This window comes from Corylus avellana, chromosome 2 (genome assembly GCF_965113065.1).
Source record: "Corylus avellana chromosome 2, dhCorAvel1.hap1.2, whole genome shotgun sequence".
NCBI classification, from domain to species: Eukaryota; Viridiplantae; Streptophyta; class Magnoliopsida; order Fagales; family Betulaceae; genus Corylus; species Corylus avellana.
Genome location: NC_142491.1, coordinates 13,539,356 through 13,554,431, shown reverse-complemented (window position 1 = coordinate 13,554,431; position 15,076 = coordinate 13,539,356). Strand labels below are relative to the sequence as shown.

Here is a 15,076-nt window from a genome sequence, read left to right as displayed (position 1 = left end):
TCTAAAAAGAAACAAGAAAAATGGTTTTTCATATAAAAATTTATATTATAATTTTAAAATAAAAAATGTCTTATTTTAACTTTTTGCCTTAAGCCTCAATTTCATGGAGCTGCATGTCCTTAGACAGAAGAAGGAAGACAAAATCAAGGACTTAAAAAATAAAAATAAACAATTCAAAAATAATAATAATAAAAATAAAAACCCATGAAACAATTTGAAAAAAGATCCAAAACTCAAGAATTAATATAATAAATTTCACAAAACATAAATCCAAAACGAGAGTGGACAGACATCTTGACTCTTATAACCCCCTTCTCCAACGAGTCAAGTCTTCCCTCTAAACTAAAATCTTAGTTGCAGCGTTGCTGTTGCTTCCACCATGGCCGGACGTTGGAAGGATATATAATATATAGAGAAGATGAATGCTATACTTACTCTTATTTATTTATACAATTTTTTCACACTTATAGGTGGCTTTTAAAATCACCAGTGGATCAAAAGTAAATAAAGATCCATTTCATATTTATTACCATAATATTAACTCAATTAGGAACCCAAATATTGATTTTGGAGAAATCTAAACATGTAAAGAGAAATTTGTCATTTGTTAGAGTGTGTTGAAAAAAATTTTCTCCAAATCAATTTGGAGGAAATTTGTTGGAAGAAATTTGTGTTGGAGTGACGATGATGTTTTACTCGAAGAGTTATATGAATAATACAGCTAAGAATATAGGTATCGTAAGTACAGTTGGTATATTTATAAATTGCATTTTCTAGGGGAGTAGTGATGCACTTGCCCTGTTTGTAAAGGGGTATCATTTTGCTTCTTTATTTTGAAAGCAGTTTTCGTTTTCTTTTTCTTTTTTATAAAAAGCAAAAAAATAAAAAATTACTTTGAAAACCGAAGATACACAATATGATCTGTATTTCGCTTCCAAGCCTCACCTAACATGTTTTGTAGTAATTTGACAGATTAAGAATGGCAACAAATAGTCTCTCAAGCACAATTGTTCTTGAACTTCTTAGAAATGACAATTATGCCAATTGGTGTGCTTGGATGAAAAATTATTTGTTGGCTCAAGATCTTTGGGACATTGTCCAAGCAACCACCGAACCTCCTAAACCAGAAGATGACGAAGTTGGATTTAAGGCATGGACAAAGAATAATGCTGCAGCTTTACATGCAATTCTAATTTCCTGTGAGGTGGACATACTACCGGGCATTAGGGAAATCATTTCTGCCAACAAAGTCTGGGATGAATTGGCTAGAATGTATGGACCAGACAACTCATCAAACATCCCAGGTGAGACTATAGTTTTCAATTGCCATGAGTCCTCAATTTTCTTTGAATCAATTTTTCTGTTTTTGATTTTTTATTATTTTACATACTCAATTGAACAATTCAAGTGTTATATCTCATATTGATTACGGTGCGGAATAATTGTTTTCCCGATTTCAATTTTCTTTATTTGAGATGGAAAAAGAAGAAATGTATAGCATACCAAATCATTTCTTAACAACTATGGCATGCATGTATATTACCCACACCGAAGATATCCACTTCCAGAAAATGACACTAATTGACCTTAAATGAAACTCTATGCATGATGTCAAATACTTGGAATTAGGGCTGTAGTGTTCCGCTAGCTTGAGCCTCCCCTTCTTGATCTCGCCTTGATAATTTTTTATATAGGAAAAAAAAAATTGTGGATCAGCAGATCTCACGCACACAATGTATCTCTCACACTCTCAAAAAATACACCCACTATGTTTTGCCACTCTTAGAAAAACACTACTCTATGTTTTTCTTGCTCTTCTTGAAAGTTCTCTCACTTTCCTCACTCGCCTTACTCTTCTCTTTGTGAGAAGTTCTTGTTGTGTTTTGAGCCATAAGGCCCCTTGGCTATTTATAGCCAAAGGCCACCGTTTCTAAGCCACCGATTCTAAGCCCACAAGTTTGGAAAAACTTGTTTTGTCAAAGCTTCTTGGCCACCATTTTAGCTCACAGGTTTTGACAAAAGAAACTTGTTTTGTCAAAGCTTCTGGAGGAATGAAGACAAATTGAGAGAGAGAAACAAAGCGAGCCACTTTGTCAACAATATTTACGTAACACATTTTGATTAACATATATATAATAATATAGAGGAGCCTAGTTCAACTTATACAAGCTTTGTATGCGAGCCTAATCTGAGTAGAGCTAATTAAGCTTTAACATTTTTAGCTAGTTTAATAAATCAGCATGAAAATCTATTAAATCTCGATCCTCGTTTAATAAATAAACTGATTTTGAGCCGAGCTTCTTCCAAGTGAGGCCCGAACTTGTTAGGGAACAGCGCACTGTACATTCATTTACAACCTAGTTGTGATAGTTTTCACATCGCATATATATTATTATTACCTACATTAGAAGATACATATCACGTGCATTTGCATAGACTAGAGTGCAAATTAAATTTCCCCTTAGCCTCTCTATTAATTTGTTTCATTGTATGTTTCTTTAGCATTTTTGTTTTCTGATCTTTCGATGGTACTATTATTCTGCATTCAATTTTTTTTTTATTATTATTTTTTTTTTGTATAGATCTGCATTCAATTTTTGACTTGGGAGATAGTGTGCTTAATTTTATATTAGTGAGATATTTCTATTGGTTTAGATCTTTTGGATTAATTATTAAGTGGTTTAGGTCAACTCAAGTCAACTAAATTAAATTTCCATAGTATGCATCGTAGGAATTTTCTCATGAATATATTATGATACTGTAAGAAACTTTGTTTTGTCTTATAGGTTATAGAACATCTTGACAATGCCTTTTGGTTTTGCTTTTTAGTAATAAAGTAAAAGCATTAATAAACAAATCAAAACACATTGGCGGTGAGGCAGGACCTGCGCGGAGCTATAAGGAAGAGACCAGTGTGGTTGGGTGCAGCAGGACGCGGTAGAGAATGGTGTGGAATGACGGAAAAAAATGCTGTTTGAAGCCGGATTTTGAGAGAGACGACGCAGGTGGAAAACTGGTGAAGGACCTGAATGTTAACCAAGGTATCTCTACCGTGAATCATGCAGCAACGGTAATGACATCCAAGGCACTAAATGGTGGAGTAGATGCCGTGAATGATGATGATAATCATGAAGAAACGGCAATGACAGCCAAGGAAATAAATTGTAGAAAAGGAAAGTTTGGCTAAACTTGTCAAAGAAATATCTGGCAGCATATAAAGAAGGAAAACAAGTAAAAAAGGAAGTTAGACAGCAAAGGAAACATGATTTTATTTTCTGTATTCGTTTTTCTTTCTTTTGCTGTCTAACTTCCTTTTCTACTTGTTTTCCTTCTTTATATGCTGCCAGATATTTCTTTGACAAGTTTAGCCAAACTTTCCTTTTCTACAATTTATTTCCTTGGCTGTCATTGCCGTTTCTTCATGATTATCATCATCATTCACGGCATCTACTCCACCATTTAGTGCCTTGGATGTCATTACCGTTGCTGCATGATTCACGGTAGAGATACCTTGGTTAACACTGAAAACAGCCATGGAAGACGGCTGGGAAGCGTTTTTTTTCTTTCTTTTTTTCAACAAAAAAACCATCTTGCATTTACGATGCACAACAATGGTAAACAGTGACTAAACACATGAAAAAGGGAATCACAGTAAAAAGAGAACTATCATGGGCTCAAGATTCTCCCACGGCGCTGCAGTGCAGATACGATTTTTTTTTCTAGTGAAAAGGGGAAATACAATAAAATGTATAAAAGACTTAACAGGACCATTTGGATCGAACACTGACGTAAGCCGGTAGCTCTGATATCATAAAAAATTTCATAATACCATAAATATTAAATGGAAATAATAAATATTGTTTTGTATTATCAATATCGTTTCTGTTCAGATTCTGTCCATCTTTATAATTGAAATTTATATCAACATACTTAAAAACGTGACATTTGTCCTAAATCAATTTTTAGCATTCTTTAACACGAGTGGAAAATTGTGAGTTAGATTCCCAAATTGTTTGACTGGACGAGACAACCCAAATGTTATTTAACGTCATTTTTGGCTCGTGTCTTACACCCACAAACAAATTGCTGCACCTCTACAGGAAGCTTGACAGGGGCAAGCAATATAAACAACGACCTCCTTTATTATGAGACCTTACGCACGGCTGTCAATAATGGTAACTGGGATGCTGCAAGCAATTTCCTTAAGAGTCACGAACATGCAACGAGTGCAAAAATTTCAGACCATGGACGTACTGTTCTTCACGTGGCTGTCTTCGCAGGACGTGAGAGATTTGTGGAGAAGTTAGTGGAGTTAATGTCAGAAGAGGAATTAGAAATAAAAGATGATAATGGTGTGACAGCTCTAGCCCAAGCTGTTATTCTAGAAAATATTGGGATGGTAGATTGCATGCTTACAAAGAACACTAACCTACTTAAAATCGAAGACAGTTTAAATCGTATTCCACTAATAGCCGCTTTAGAGTATGGGAATATAGAAGTGGCTCGCCATCTCTATTCTGTCTCTCTTCCATATCAAACATTCAGCGACACGGACAGTTCCACAGCTCTTACCCAGCTCATACTTCTCATTGATTTTGGTAATCCTACTCCCTAAATCTAATTATTTTTTCTTCTCTTATATATTTGTCTCATCCTTTGAAATGTTGAACAATTTTCCATTTTTTAATTAACTTTTTCCCTACCGTACAACACGTACAATAGATGTTGCTCTACACTTGCTCCAGCATTACCCACGTTCTGCTATTGTTCCAAACAAGTATGATACCTCCTCTTTGAGCGCATTGGCTTCCAAGTCTTCTGCATTCCCGAGTGGAAACAACCTCGTGTTTTGGAAAAAATGGATTTACGCCTGTAAGTATATATATCATTGCTGTTTCTTATTTACTTTTTTTTTTTTTTTTTTTTTTTTTTTTCCAGATGGTCACCTATAAATTAAATGCTTTCATGTTTGCATAGTCCAATATCCCATGAGTTGCATGCCCTCCAAATTTGTGTTTTAGACTAAAGAGTAAGCTGCATATATATACTATTTATAATATTAACAAGTTATTGATAGGAGTGAATCTAAAAACTAACTTTTATATCCATGACTCTTGTACAACTGGGTTGATAACCTGATGTATGGAGTGCCCCCATGGCAGAGCCAGACAATTCATCTTGGGGGTGCCGCTAAAATTCTTTTTAGGGTGCCGAGTGGTAAGTTGCGTAAGTAGGAGAGAAGAAATTTTTTTTTTTTTCTTTTTTTTTTTGGAGTGCCATGTAGAACTTGGGTAAAAAAAAAAAATAAATTAAAATGGTACCCCCAAAGCCTCAAGGGAAAAGGATTCTCTCCTTTTCAAAATCCTTCTATTTTCTCCATTTAATGCATTTTGAAGGGTATTGTACTTAATGCACTACCATCATTAAAAATTTTGGACAACACTACTCTTTAAAATGCCCATAAATTATTAGATTTATAAGCATTTTTTAATAAAAGCTAATGATTTATGAGCACTCCAGGATCAGCACCAGTTATACCAAGATCGTATAAGCTTTGAGTTTGTAGCATTGCTCTATTGAAAATAGGTCGCACATATCTTTAAGAATTGAGTTTCCTTTTTAATTGCTTGAAAAGAAAAAGACTTGAGGGGCCTAGCTCTAACACCGTTTTGTTATAATTCTAGAACTTTTTTACTTTTGTGGTAAAGAAACAAATAATGATATTAATGGTAAAAAGTAATGCTATACGTACCTTCATGTCTTTAAAAATATGATGTAATTTTTAAAATCATCATTAAATTTATGATAAATCACTATTGAATTTTGACCTAATTGTAAATTTTTAAAAGTCACATTAGTTTTAGAGATGCACAAGAAAGACATAAAGAAGACGTCTAGCATTACTCCATTGTAAATGGGCAAGTCCCTCACAAATAAATAGTATGACAAGGAATGAAAGTGAAAAAATGTTTTTGGCAATAAGAAAGAGTTATCTCAAACGAAATATATATATATATATATATATATATATATATATATATATATATATATAGAGAGAGAGAGAGAGAGACAGAGAGACAGAGAGAGAGCAGAGCTTTTAAATAAACTTCAACTTAGATAAAGAATAATATTGTTATTAAATAGTTAATGTATAAAGAATCTTCCGTTTATAGCATTGCATATTTGTATTGTAATTAAATAGTTAATATATATAGCATTGCATATATATTTGTATTGTTTCTTTGTGGTTCAAATTAAGTAGGACAATGCTATATTGTATTCATTGGACCTTTTTGTTGAAAGGTATACCCATTCGATCAACGCATTCCACCAATGAAGTTCAGATAGAGATCCACAACCCAAATGAACATATAAATGATCAAGTAAAGATTAGCGGATCAGGTATTTTATCCCTCTCTAAAAGATTTATATATATATATATATGCAAAATTGAAAATCTTTGGATGCCTTTGTCTACGTGCACATGGGACATTAGCACACCTTATTATATATAGCTCAATATATATCACATTCAATTAGTCAAAGTTTGTAGTAAATTTTCTAATGGCATACTTGATTAATTAACAAATACATCAATTTTCAAATTGTTTGAATAATTTTCTAACTTGTGAGTGGGTTTTGTTTTCACTTTACAGTGCTACGCCTATTACATCAGCTAGCTTCGAATCTCCTTACGCTCTTGGGTATTAATACATCCATCCAATTAATTTTATATCTTTGTTATAAATATTGTTAAACTTTCTGATTCTTCTCAATTCTTTTTTCTCATTTTGCTGATCAACCTATTATTTTATTTTAATCTAGTTGAGTTAATAACGTATTGACTATTGATGACTTTAGGCATCAAGCAAATATATGAAATGAAATTGCTCCATCACCGAGGCAGTCAACTTTTACATCAAATGTGCAATCAAGTAAAGCAAATGAATGAGGATTATGTTAATGGAGCCATCTTCGAAGCCGTCAAGGGAGGGCTTGTTGAGTTTATTGAAGAGATAATTAAAGTAGATCACCAACTTCTGCATAACACTGATGAAATGGGAAGAAACATATTTTTTTACGCTATCCTACATCGTCAACCTAAAATATTCAGCCTTATATACGGGATTGATTCGAAAAATTCAATTACAAATGCAGTGGATAAATCAAGTTGCACTATCTTGCACATGGCAGGGATGTTAGAAACTTCCAAGAAACGTGATCGCATTACGGGTGAAGCTTTGAAGATGCAGAGCGAACTTCAATGGTTTAAGGTCATATCTCTTAGCCTATATTAATTTTATGATGTGCTTACACTTACATGTTGGATTTTCAATGTATTAAAATGATCAAATGAAATTACTAGCCCGTGAAATTTATTTTCACATTCCAAATCTCTCTTTTAATGCATTGAACCTATAAGAGTACATCCCCTTACCAAGGGTTGGTGACAATTACGCTCTTGATAGATTATGATATGTTCCTTTAGGAATTGTTATAGTATATTAGTTCTTCTTTTGAAGACTAGAGTTTCACAAAGATAATAAAGAATTTGGTGGCTATCTTGTAAAAGACCTTGAATTAACTTAATGAAGTTCAACTACCGTATTCAATTAGAGAGTGAAAACTCATTATTTCACATTTATCATAAAACAAGAATGAAGTTGAGTGTTGTTGCCATAAACTAAATTGCTATTTTCTTTTTGCATATTTCTAAAACAAAGATTTACAATTGTATATGATTTCAACCAGGTGTTATAGTTCATAGTTGTAACAATCCGAAATTCATTTTTTTAAGTTCATTTAGTATTTAGAAATAAGAAATTGAATGGATAGCAAGAGATGCTATACAAGGACGCATGAATTCAATTGTCTATATATTGTTTCAATTTCTAATTTCTAAGATTTTAGTCAATAAATACAGGAGGTGGAGAGAATTTGCCTTCCTTGGATTAATGATATTCAAAATGATACAAACATGACACCGAGAGAATTTTTTACCCATAACCACAAGAACATGGTGAAGGACGGAGAGAAATGGATGAAGGACACTGCAACTTCTTGTACAGTGGTAGGAGCTCTCATTATTACCATTATGTTCACCGTAGCATTCACTGTTCCAGGTGGTAATGATCAAAATACAGGATTCCCAATGTTCTCACATAAAACATTATTTATGGTCTTTATCATATCCGACACATTATCGCTGTTTTCTTCTTCAACTTCAGTAATGGTCTTTCTCGGAATCCTTACGTCACGTTATGCAGAAGAAGATTTTCTTCACTCATTGCCTACAAAGATGATAACGGGACTTTCCACTCTTTTCTTCTCTATTGCAACTATGATGATTGCTTTTTGTGCTGGTCTTTTCATTATGCTACCTGGAAAGTCATGGATGACTATTCCTGTCATTTGCCTCGCTAGTGTTACAGTCATCCTATTCGGTTTTATGCAGTTTCCGATTCTTTTTGACATGTTCAAGTCAACATATGGACCAGGTATCTTTAATAGGAAAATGAAACGTTTGTTTTAAGTAATTTATTTTGATAATTAGGTTACTACACTCAATGAGTTTAGAATGAACAATTTGGGATCATTGAACTTGTGATGTATTAAGCATATTGGTCTTACGCTCTCGTAATTGATTAATCATTTTTTTCTTAGATCATTTTAGCTTGTCATGTATAGCTTCATTGATTTATTTTTATTTTATCTTTATATTTCCAATCGATTGAGAATCTTCTATCTGCAAATCTCATCTGTAACACATTGAGCACATATATGTCTTTGAAAGAAGGATAAGTTACAAGAGCAATCATATTTATCATTGAAATTAAGGATATGCAACAAGTAACATAGTTGACGATTTACAATATCCAAATGTAATAGAAAAAAAAAAAAAAAAAAAAAAAAAATGAATGAAATTGATAGATCCAAAATTTTGCATATTTAATGTTTTTTTATTAGTGCATATTTAATTTACTAAGCGTGGAAGATACATGATGATAATTTCAAAGTGGTACCTTTTTTTTTTTTTTTTTTCTTCTTTGGAAATTAAAGAGGACTCTTATTCATTTTCTGCTTGGTTATGAAATGAATCCATGTAGAGAGTATATTACAGCTTATATCTTTGATGCTTGCATAGCATATATATGTTCATATCAACTTAAAAAAAGACGTTAAGGAACATCAAATAGTTGCGCAACACGAGTTGGCTCGAGTACACTCTCTATAGCGCTCAAGTGCTATCAGTAACAGCTACCTAGCAATACAAGTTGGCTGCACCTTCAGCTACTCTGTTTTGGGTTCAGTTATTGATTGCAATCAGATATCTACAGATTTAAGCTTTGCATCCGAATGCAACTCTTGTATTTGCATTTAAATTAGTTCTCTTATTATATTAAGTTTTATAATTGTATTAATTCTCTTAGTTATCATCAAGTTAAACTTGTTAAACTTGGTAATTGATTACATTTGTAACTCTTCATTGTTTAGCCTATTTATAATCAATGAGAAAGCAGCAGAAGGCATTTCGCCAAAAAGACAAGTTTTCTTTGCTTTCTTTCATAGTATTAGAGCCTCATGGGTCACACCCATTTTCAGTAGTTCATCCATGACGCAATCCAGCAACTCTACTGCTTCATCCTTCACAATGCCAAATTCACGCATCTTTGTCAATCCAAGCTTGATGATAGCAATTACCTTGGATGGGTTTTTCAGTTTGAGCCCATCCTCAAATCCAATGGCTTGATGGGCATTGTTGATGGCTCCGAGTCATGCCCACCCAAGCTCATTTCATCTTCCACTGACAAAAGTTCTCCTGATTTCTTAAACCTAGAATATATCCTTTGGGAATGGAAAGATCAATGCATTCTCAGTTTGGTTCACTACAACCCTCACTGCTCCAATTGTGCCTACTGTCTATTGGTGCAAAACCTCAAGTATGGACCACCCTGGCTACTCAATATGCTTCTCCATTGATGCAATACCCTGATAAATTATCACATATTTATGAAAGTGTTACCTTAAGTTGACGATTTCTGGAAAAACAGGCCCAACATAGAAACCCTAAAAACCTTCATCAGTGGGCTCAAGCCTTTAGGGCCTTCTTGCAAGCTAAATCCCAAATCCACCATCACTGGACGAGCGCTCGTCCATGGGGACCACATCAAGTGCTCATATGCAACCCACACCATCCGTGTGAAGATCATACTCTGAACTACACACGAGCACTCGTTGACCATTTGTAGACCTTTAGTTAATACCCAGAGCGCACGCCTGAAAAGCATTTTTGGCTCGTTATAACAATACATGAGCGCTGGCTCTTGGGGACCACACAGGCGCTAATTCTCTTTCTGGTAGAATTCTCATTTTGCCCTTAGCTTCCCTCACCTATAAATACCCCCACACCCCATTCGACCCAGACCTCAAAATGCTCTCTAAAACCTTGGGAAAACTCTACTTCTTTGTCAATTGAGAGTGTGTGACCTTTGTGAGTGACTTAGAAGAAGGGGGGAGCACTCTTGAGAAACCTACTTGTTGAGGTGTAATCCCGACGCCTTCTTGTTGTTATGTTATTAAGTTCTGGTTTTACAATAGCCTAAGCATTTCCTTAAAGTCATGATTACTCATTTTTAGTGCTTTAAACCTTTTGGTATTATGGCAAGCCTTTGCATCACTTCCTTGTTTAACAATACTTGCTTCAGAAATTGTTTTCAAAAGATGCCATAAAAAAAAAACACTTGTGAGATGTTTTTGTGCTTAAAAGAAATCTAGTTCTTAAACGCGAAAAGTGTTTTCAAAAGCTTCAAACGCCTCTTGGATTCTTGTGTTTTACTTGTCCTGTTAAGAGCTTAGGAATAAGGAACCAACTTATAGCTTTAGATGGGAGCCTAGAAGCATTTTGAGCATTATTGGTTAAACCATAGCCCCTGGACGAACGCTCGTCCTAGGAACGAGCGCTCGACCAGAGGCCGGCTCTTGTGCTCACTAGCCCCTTAAGAATCTTAGCATTCTTTTTCGCTAGATGGACCATCGTAGAATTCTCTAGTATAGCTAATAACGACAAATCATGTTTCGTTATAACAGGGATTCATGATGTCAGAGAGATTAAGTGAGCATATGAGGTAAGTAACCACTTACAAGCACTTTCCTTAAAAACGTGGGATATGTCAGTTGACTGACCACGCACATAATATGAGCATGTCTACTTTTTATAATAACTCGGTAACTGCCTTAATAAACTGTTGATAAGATGCATTGTATGACATGGTACACCGGTACATACAGTATAATGGCCATGGGCTTACTATATAGACTTTATTTTATAGTCAAATGTGTGTGTTGTTATATGGGCCTTGGATCCAATGGTTGTTTCGTGACCGACGTAGCCTTAAACTTGTGATGTATTAAGCATATTGGTTCGACTCTGGTAATTGATTAATCATGTATCGTTTGTAAATTTTTTTTCTTTCTTTTTTCTTTATTTGTCAATCAATTGAAAAACTTCTACGTGCAGATCTAATATTCTGTAACAAATTGAGTACATATATGATCATTTGTAGGGAGGACAAGTTTTAAGACCACCTCCATTGCAGTCCGTTAGTTTGGCTGACGAAATGGTGATGAAGGTAGTAAACTGGAATTTACCCATATGTTAGGTACTATCTGTGATACGAGTTAAAACCTAAGTAGAAAAAAATAAAAACATCAAAACCTAAGTACTAAAAAAGTAATTAACCCTTGAAATTATAAATATGCAACGATTAACATAGATGACAATTACTCACAAAAAAAATAATAATAATAATACAAGACAATTTACAATTTCCAAATTAATGAGAAAAAAAAAATTGATAGGTCTAAATTTTTGCATATTTAATCTATGTAAATTCTAGGGCTGCACAGGCGGTTAGGGTTAGCGGTTATTGATGATAACCGCAAACCGCAACTGCCTTGGGCGGTTATCAATTTTTAATAACCGCAATCGCCTAGGCGGTTACCTGTTATTTTATAACCGGCAGTTAGCAATTATTCAAACCAATAACTGACAGTTTTATAACCGATTTTTTTATATGGGCCTTTTAAGTGTTTTTGGCCATCATTGGGCCTATTTTTTGGGCTTATTTTAAATGTTTTGGGCCAAAGTGTTACCAAAAAAATGAAAAGAACCTTCTGTTTTTTGGGCCAGGCAATATTTTTAAATAAGGTTTGGCCCAAAACATCACAATATACCACATTATATTTCACATACATGATACATACAATCATACACAGCCAAAACAATGTTGTTTTGATATTAAACACCAAAACGGTGTCGTTTTGGATGTTATATATATATATAAGGGTAAGCAATTAGCGGTTATTAATTATTTTTCTTTACCGCTAACCGCAACTGCCCTATGCGGTTAGCAGTTAGCAGTTAACAGTTAGCAGGACGGTTATAACCGCTCCATTTAAACACCCCTAATAAATTCTTTCAATCATTGAGTAGAAGACAAGTTGAATTGAATCAAACCCAAAATTTATGGAAGATAATGCAACTCGTTACCAAAATTTACTTGTGCTTTTAAAAAAGATAGAAAGAAAAATGTTACACACATCCAAATGCTTACGCTCTAAAGTGGCGGTAAAAATCACTATTGATACGAAATATATAGATTAACGGGTTCAAAATTTATTGGTGATGGGAATAAATACTAGAAGTTCTTGGAGCATTTTTCTAAACCAAATGTGGGTTCAAAAGAGAGCCCTAGCCATGTGATTTCACGTGCCAAACTTCCTCTTGCTTCAAGCAACGTTGCTTGCCACCACCCAAAGAAGATTACTTGCACAATCCGTTACCATTGTTGGATAACACGTAGCCTCTGAAATCAAATTTTGACAGTTTAACTACTTTAGGTAAAGAGACAAAGGAAGAGGAACACCTTACACTCCACATCCATGCATAAGTAAAAGTAGGGTAATCTTCTCCTTATAGTTTCTTTAAGCTTGCAACATGAGACCTCGATCAAGACTTGTAATTCCAACTCTAGGATTGTCTTTTGTGTAGGCCTTTGTAATGGTGACACCAAGACTTAGAGAGAGAGAGAGAGAGAGATTTAAAGCAAAAGCAAGCCAGGAGAGCCTTTGAAAGGAGTACAAAAGATATATAGGTAGAGAGGTGGGTTTTGGTGGGAGCAGAGAAAGCAAGAGAGCAGAAACAGTAACCAACGCAGAAAATGAAGAACCTTGGGAGCATTGGCAGTAGTGGGAGGCTATCAACTGAGGAAAATGAAGAAGGGGAGATCTCCAGGTTGGCCATATCTGCACTCGAAGCTCGAGAGGAAGAAATTGAGAGGAAGAAGATGGAGGTGAAGGAGAAAGTTGAGCTTCAGCTTGGCCGTGCTGAAGAGGAAACCAGGCGCTTGGCACAGATTTGGGAAGTATGTTATTGCCACTATTGATAACTCCAAAAGCAAATTATGGACTTTCCATATTTATTCTTTTCCCCCTCCTAATTTGATTAGTCTTTTGTTGAATCTGCAAAACAAATTTTATAGCCTGTGCTTTCAAGAAAATAATTTTATATGAATAATGTTATTAGTAGACTACTATATAACTACCATACAATTGAGACGACGTTGCAGTGAAAATCAGCTGTTGATTTTTTTTTTTTTTAAAAAAAAAAAAGGTACTGATCTAAAGACTAATTTTCACTGTCACATCATTAAAGCAGTTATATGACAGTTTACTAAATACCATTACTCATTCTATATAGTATCAAATACAAAAACCAATTAATGGGTGCTAATCGAATTTTAGACTATCAAAACAAATTCTTAATTCTTCACCAAAATAAGTTGCTCATTTATTTTTTAAGTAATACAATCTACTAGGAGCTAGAAGTACTTGGAGATCCTATGAGAAAGGAAGTTGCTGCGATACGTAAGAAGATTGACTTGACTAACCGAGATTTAAAGCCAATGGGACAGAGCTGCCAGAAGAAGGTACTTTCTTTTTGCTTTTGAGCAATACTCTACAATTGGAATGACTTGGCAATCAAAATCAGCCTTTAATTTTTCTTTTTAGCCCTTACTAATTCAAAAGCTAATTTTCACTAATAATTTACTAAATTATATTACTTATACTTGATACTTGCATCCAGACTTGAACTTCGCACTCATTTTTTCTTTTCTATAACTTAGACAAGACTAATTTACTTTGTTTTCCTTTTCTTTTGTTTTCCCTAAGTTCAAACATATAATTCAATTATCACCATGAATTGGCTGGCTACAGGAGAAGGAATACAAAGAAGCCCTGGAGGCTTTTAACGAAAAGAACAAAGAAAAAACTCAGCTAATAGCTACATTAATGGAGGTCAGATCCAAACTTATCTTTTCCCAAAAATACAACAGAAATTCTTAATAGTGATCCTCTTGGCCTTTCTTCTTAGCAGGAATTCTCAATTTTCCTTTTTCTCCCCTTTTTTACTCATCTCACTTTCTTTTTTTCTTTTTTTCTTTTTTCTTCTTTGTGATCTTGTTTCCAGTTGCTGACTCAGAGTGAGAGACACAGGATGAAGAAACTTGAAGAGCTGAGCAAGAATGTAGAATCCATAGAATAAGATATTCAATAGTAATTAAGTGCTTTGGCTTGTGAGCTTGTACTTAATCTTATTTAAGAAGCAACTACTCCTCTACCCTACCAGACTCCTACTAGGGTCTCATAACCACTGAAACATTCATGCAATTCAATAATAAAACCTTCTTATGAAGATACACATTAGCCTTACACTCTAAATATTGGCCTATGCCAATCAAGGCAGTTATCAAAGCTAAATGGTTGTTGTCCATAATTCATATTCTGTTGGTAATTATTTTTCAAGCTGCTGGATAGAATGGATTCATCAATTTTACACCTCTTTTGAGTGCTAAGGAAGATTTAAATGCATGGCTGATGAATTATGAGTGCTAATCCAGACTCGAGAGAAAACATATAACTCTTCACTAACCTTTCTGCTCTGAAATGTATATGAAGCTAGGGCTAAATGCTAAGCTCATTTACAATTCATGCAAAGACTTTATGACTCTCACAG

The 15,076-nt window shown here is 34.3% G+C and overlaps 2 protein-coding genes across 2 annotated transcripts in view; both read left to right on the top strand.

Moving 5' to 3' along the window:
• The window catches only part of LOC132168108 (uncharacterized), a 106,176-nt gene extending 97,501 nt beyond the window's left edge, over positions 1-8,675 (top strand). The window contains exons 2-8 of the mRNA XM_088513201.1: positions 973-1,332; positions 4,105-4,598; positions 4,723-4,872; positions 6,304-6,402; positions 6,657-6,704; positions 6,862-7,274; positions 7,925-8,675. Of these exons, the coding sequence (XP_088369327.1) occupies positions 980-1,332; positions 4,105-4,598; positions 4,723-4,872; positions 6,304-6,402; positions 6,657-6,704; positions 6,862-7,274; positions 7,925-8,533 (2,166 nt within the window). The 5' untranslated portion in view covers positions 973-979 and the 3' untranslated portion in view covers positions 8,534-8,675. The remainder of the gene's footprint in view (positions 1-972; positions 1,333-4,104; positions 4,599-4,722; positions 4,873-6,303; positions 6,403-6,656; positions 6,705-6,861; positions 7,275-7,924) is intronic.
• A 4,389-nt stretch (positions 8,676-13,064) lies between these two features.
• Positions 13,065-14,772, top strand: LOC132167388 (uncharacterized). The gene is made up of 4 exons (XM_059578348.2): positions 13,065-13,424; positions 13,878-13,988; positions 14,278-14,358; positions 14,531-14,772. The coding sequence occupies exons 1-4, from the start codon at positions 13,221-13,223 to the stop codon at positions 14,603-14,605; spliced, it is 471 nt and encodes a 156-aa protein (XP_059434331.1). The 5' UTR covers positions 13,065-13,220; the 3' UTR covers positions 14,606-14,772.
• The last annotated feature ends 304 nt before the right edge of the window (positions 14,773-15,076 follow it).

What these genes read in the sequence shown, in the direction of transcription:
- LOC132167388 (XM_059578348.2), top strand. Translation starts at nt 13,221, where the DNA reads ATGAAGAACCTTGGGAGCATTGGCAGTAGTGGGAGGCTATCAACTGAG. An exon ending in GCTTGGCACAGATTTGGGAA is followed by an intron (nt 13,425 to 13,877) that starts GTATGTTATTGC and finishes ACAATCTACTAG; the next exon opens with GAGCTAGAAGTACTTGGAGA. An exon ending in GACAGAGCTGCCAGAAGAAG is followed by an intron (nt 13,989 to 14,277) that starts GTACTTTCTTTT and finishes GGCTGGCTACAG; the next exon opens with GAGAAGGAATACAAAGAAGC.